The sequence below is a fragment of the Vigna angularis genome, chromosome 1 (assembly GCF_016808095.1).
Source record: "Vigna angularis cultivar LongXiaoDou No.4 chromosome 1, ASM1680809v1, whole genome shotgun sequence".
Lineage (NCBI taxonomy): Eukaryota > Viridiplantae > Streptophyta > Magnoliopsida > Fabales > Fabaceae > Vigna > Vigna angularis.
The window spans coordinates 25,919,739-25,924,886 of record NC_068970.1 but is presented as its reverse complement, the minus strand read 5'-3'; the positions used below and the strand labels follow the sequence as shown (position 1 = coordinate 25,924,886).

Here is a 5,148-nt window from a genome sequence, read left to right as displayed (position 1 = left end):
AGGGAGTTTCCCAGGCCATTCAAGTTTCACCATTATACAACCCTCAATGCACCTAAGGCAAAAGTTCTCGAAGAAGCCCTTAGCGTGGAACTTATCACACCCCTGAGGAAACCATCTCCAAGAAATGCAGATGAAAGGAAAAGTTGCCAGTACCATCAAAACCATGGACATACTACAGAAGACTGCATCACGTTAAAAAATGAAATAGAAAATCTTATCCGGGCGAGACATCTACGTAGGTTTATAAAGGAAGCAGGATACGACTTCCCCAAGGAAGGATATTCGCGAAGAAGCCCCGAGCGGGCAAGTAGGAAAGACGAGCAAGGGCGGGGCTATAGTCACAGTCCTAGTCGTCATCGGGAACGTTCGCTTCGTGGAGTTATCAACTGAAGAGAAGCATCCACAATTCTACTACTGTCATGTTTAAATTCGGTGTCATTTGATTCATGTTTTTGTTATTAACTTACGCTCTTATTATTGAATAAATAAAGTCCAATTTAGGCCAATCAATCGCTCCCAAAGTTGCTAAACAAAATCAGATTCAATGAAAATCTCTCAAAGAGCTAGAAGATTAAGACCGAACGACAAATACCGCTCGGCGAAGAGGTAAATTCCTCTATAAAGATTTGAAGACCGAACGGTAAATCCTGCTCGACGAAGAGGTAAATTCCTCTATAAAAATTTGAAGACCGAACAGTAAATCCCGCTCGGCCAAGAGGTAAATTCCTCTATAAAGATTTGAAGACCGAACGGTAAATCCCGCTCGACGAAGAGGTAAACTCCTCTATAAAGATTTGAAGACCGAGCGGTTAATCCCACTCAGTGAAGAGGTAACAGGATACTGCAAATCACAACCGAGAGGTAAATCCCTCTCGTCAAAGTTGAGCACAAAGACCGAGCGGTAAATCCCACTCGGCCGAGAGATAAAACCCTCGTCAAGGACGAAGCCATAGACCGGGAAGAAAATCCCTCTCAACCAAACGGTGTTCACTCTCATCAATCAGGAAGTTCTGGTAACAAGGACTGTCGAGCGTGCGGCCGAATTCAATCCATGAAACTGTTCGACGCGAATAGGATATAACAACTTGAAGCACAAAGAGCAAACTCCTTAATACCACGAGAACAGCCTCCCTCAAACTCATAAGTCCTATAGTTAAACCGTTCTGCTAAAGCCGAACGATTAACTCGGACTTGGGGGGCTTATGTTACTATGGGCCCGCAGGTTACCGTTCGGTCTCTACCGTTCGGTCTCGGCCAGCTTCTCATCCATTCGGTCTCGACCAGCTGCTCAGCCGTTCGGTCTCGACCAGTTGTTCAGCCGTTCGGTCTCGACAATTATTAAGCAGATGTATCGTACGATGAATGTTATAACAACTATCGTTAAACAATTAAGGTTTGCATTAATGAACATTAAGAGGTAAATTAATGTGTCAGATTCCTTTAAACTCTATAAATAAGGGTTTAGGTTTGAGGTAAAGACAGATTCAACTAATACTACCATATGCCCTCTTTACGTCCTATTAGGACTTCAATATTTAACTGTAACAAACAGTTCATAAAATCGCTCCTAACTTGAGGGTCGGAGTGCCTTTTGCAGGTACTCCCCTCTTTTACAAAGAGGGGGACCGAGCGACCAATTTTGAAGGTGACCGATCGGTTCAAACTGGAAGCAGACAAGCGGAGCGCACCAGTCGAAGGTTAGTGTCTCGGTCTCACAAATTCCTACCGAAACAAGTTCTTTTTTATTGTTAGTGTAGTCTTAGTAAGTATCATAAATAGTAGAGTAGAATATATGTTGTTTTTTTATAAAAATAAAGAAGATCAATTTTGATTTGTGGCCAATATGAACAAATTCTTTTTTCTTTTTAGTTTTGATTCTTTTTTTTTCTTGTTGAATTCTTGCTATCTTGTGTTTTTCAGTTTCTGTTATCTACACATTTGTTGTTATTTGTCCTCTACGTATGCTTTGTGTTGATTAGGAAACTTTTCTTACTCACTGGAGGACAATGTGTATGTGGGGGTGAGAAAATTTATGTTTAAATTTTGTTTTTACTTTAATATACCTTAATATGTGTTTTTTATAGTAAAAATAGGATTGATTTTTTTTTTTGAGTTAATTTTTTTTTAGATTTAGTTCTGACTGAGTTTATAATTACTTTGCTTATAGGTAATATAAATAAGCCATTCTTGTTGAAATCTGTAAAATACTTCATTCTAGTTTGTTGCTTTTATAATTTGTTTTAGGTTGTAGGATTAGACTCTATTTTTGCTTTTAGTTTTTGAAATTAGAATTCATATTAGGATTTTCTTTTTCTTTTGCTATTCTTGCCTTCTGTTTCACGTATTAAATTCTGATTTAGCTTCTTTAAGTAGTAATTATTTTAGGTAACTTTCATTTCCATGCTCTGTTCTAGCTTTTATAAATATACATTTGCTTTAGAATTTTTTTCCTTATAAGTTCAGTTTAGGTTAAATTCTTTTAATTGTTTTTGTAAATAGGATTAATTGTAGGTTTCTTTCAATTATCTGACTTTGCTTCCCTGTTTTACCTTTTCACCTTAGGTTCTAAGTCTTTCATTTCTGAATTCTGTTTTGGTTTTTAGCAAGAATTTCCCAAGTCTTTTTCTATTCATTGTCATTGTTTAGGATTCTCTTATGCTTTTTTTTCTTAATTTTGAGTCTAATTTAGTTTATGTTCTCTTAGTTATATATAGGTTAATCTTACTTTGTATAGGTTGAATATAGTTTAGATCATGTTGTTAGACATTTTTAGGTTCTATCTCATACTTTTTAGTCTTACTTCATTTCTTAGTTTCGTTTCTCTTAGTTAGAACTCTTAATATAGTTTTTTACTTTAGATATAAGTAGATGTAATTCCAGAATAACATTTAGACTACGAACAAGACAACGAAAACAAAATACTTTGACTCCCTGTCCAAAACACTGATAATTAAGATAAATTATATGTAGAATATTTATTATAATTTTAAAATATAACATATATTCAAAGTCATTTTACTTAGTATATTTGATGACTTTTAATTATAAAAAATATTTAATGAATATAACCATAATTTAGAAACAGAAGCATAAATGATCATTCACTCCTATTGGAAAAAATCAGATACAGAAAAAAGCAAAAAGAGTCATTTATCCGTAAAAAGTCCTAATCGACGTAAACCATCACGAGCCTCCTCCGAATGAGGATGAACCTGAAGAACCTTCTGGAACGCATCCTTAGCCTCTTCTTTCATTCCCTTCCATTCGTAACACTTTCCGAGCAAGCACATCACCTCCCACTCACTCCCTTTCCTTCCATCCACTTCCACGGCCTCCACCAAATCCTCAATCGCCGACTCAACCCGCCGCCGCCGGTTCACGCCCACTTTCATCTCCGCCCTCCTCATCAGCGCGTTAGCTCGCTCCTCGGCGGAGAGGGACTTGGCTGCCGGCGAGGATAGGGCGGCATCGAGAGACTTGATGGCGGCGGCGCGGTGGCCCATGAGTTCGAGGGCTTGTCCTCGGAGGATGTGGGCCCACGGGTCTCTGGGCCAGATGGAGAGGGCTTTATCGATTTCCATGAGAGCGCTCTTGGCGTGTTGGGCTCGGTGCGAGGTGGATCTGGCCCGAGCCAGGTGGCGCGATGCTTGGGTTAAGTGGCGGTTCGGTTCAGGTGGGCGGTTCTTGCTGCGGGTTCGAGTTCTGGTTTGGGTTGTTTGGCTACGAATAGTGTGCATGATGAAGAACAAAGAAAGCGTTATGATTAAAATGCCCAACTGCAACATGGCTGCTGTCGCCATGGCTAACAAGATTTGCGTCTCGCCTTGTAACAACGGAGTTGTGTGTATTAAGAAGAATAATCCGGTTGTTAATAAATTAAAAATATTTGTATATTCTTTTCTAATATTTATATAAACAACATAGAGTGAAAATATTTAATATTTTAGAACAGAGAGATATTTAAGTTTTTTGCTTTAATAAATATTTGAATATAAAATGTAATAGTGAATTCTTTTTTCTTGCGTGTTTTACTCCGAGATAAGAAAAAGAGTTTCAACCTGCGCGTGGAGAAAATTACTTTTGCACATCTTTCTCATCAATTGAAAAATATAATTTAATTTATACTTTCGAATATGCTATTCCAATCTTAGGATTATACTGTGTCTTTGATTTTGACTGTCGATATTATACTCTTTGCTTACATTTAAAGCTATAATTTCGTTTACGTTCTTCATCTTTTTTATTAACTCAAGCCTTTCTATCATATTAAAAAGTGCACTAGAACATCTTTATCATTCTTTCTATTAAGGAAATCAATCATTAATTGTTTCATGTTTTTTTTTAATGAATATCATTCTCGAATTTTTCTTATATTTTTGAACTTTTATCTATATTTTCTTCCTATAAATTTAACCTCACATGTATTGGATGGATGTCATAAGAAATTTCTAACATTATACACTTAAAGTGAATCAACTTTTTTAAGTAACGTTTAAGATCCTAATCAGTTCATGAAGTTTTAAGTACGTAATTTTCAAGTGAATTTTTCTTAATCAAATTTTATTGTTTCTTTTTTTATAATTTAATTGTTCTTGTCCGATCTATAATTTAATGTACAATATTTCTCATATGAATATGTTCTCAAATATTAAGATACTTATAAAAAATAATTTATGACTATCACTCAATGCAGTTTGTTAATGTTTTAACAGGATATCAAATATTTTATAAGTCATAGTGATATGGAAACTATAAATTTTGTTAGTCATTTTATATTTAATTTCTTATCCTAAAAGTTTGTAAAGATATGATGTACTTTAAGATACAAAATATTTACATCACTTCTCTCATATAAAACACTATTATCTTAGTCTATGGTTCTATTTTTCAGTGGAGTTTATACACATGTGCATATCAATCCTAATTAATTAGGATATCAAATTTGTTTAAAAGGAAAGATGTTGTTATATGAGCAAGGATTGGGATCATATTTACTACTTTGAGATTTCGCGCATTAGTGTTTTGTCTAAAGTTAAAGATACATTATTAACATTTAAATTGTTTGTATTTGGTAAGTATTAGATATATAATACCTTTGTCCCTCCCTTCTCAAAACACTCAAAATAGTCAGATAACGTAGTTTTTTCA

General features: G+C 35.3%; 1 protein-coding gene across 1 annotated transcript; it reads right to left on the bottom strand.

Moving 5' to 3' along the window:
- Window positions 1-3,146: 3,146 nt before the first annotated feature.
- LOC108340244 (uncharacterized) lies at window positions 3,147-3,800 on the bottom strand. Its single transcript, XM_017577485.2, has one exon. The coding sequence runs from the start codon at window positions 3,798-3,800 to the stop codon at window positions 3,147-3,149; it is 654 nt and encodes a 217-aa protein (XP_017432974.1).
- Window positions 3,801-5,148: the final 1,348 nt, after the last annotated feature.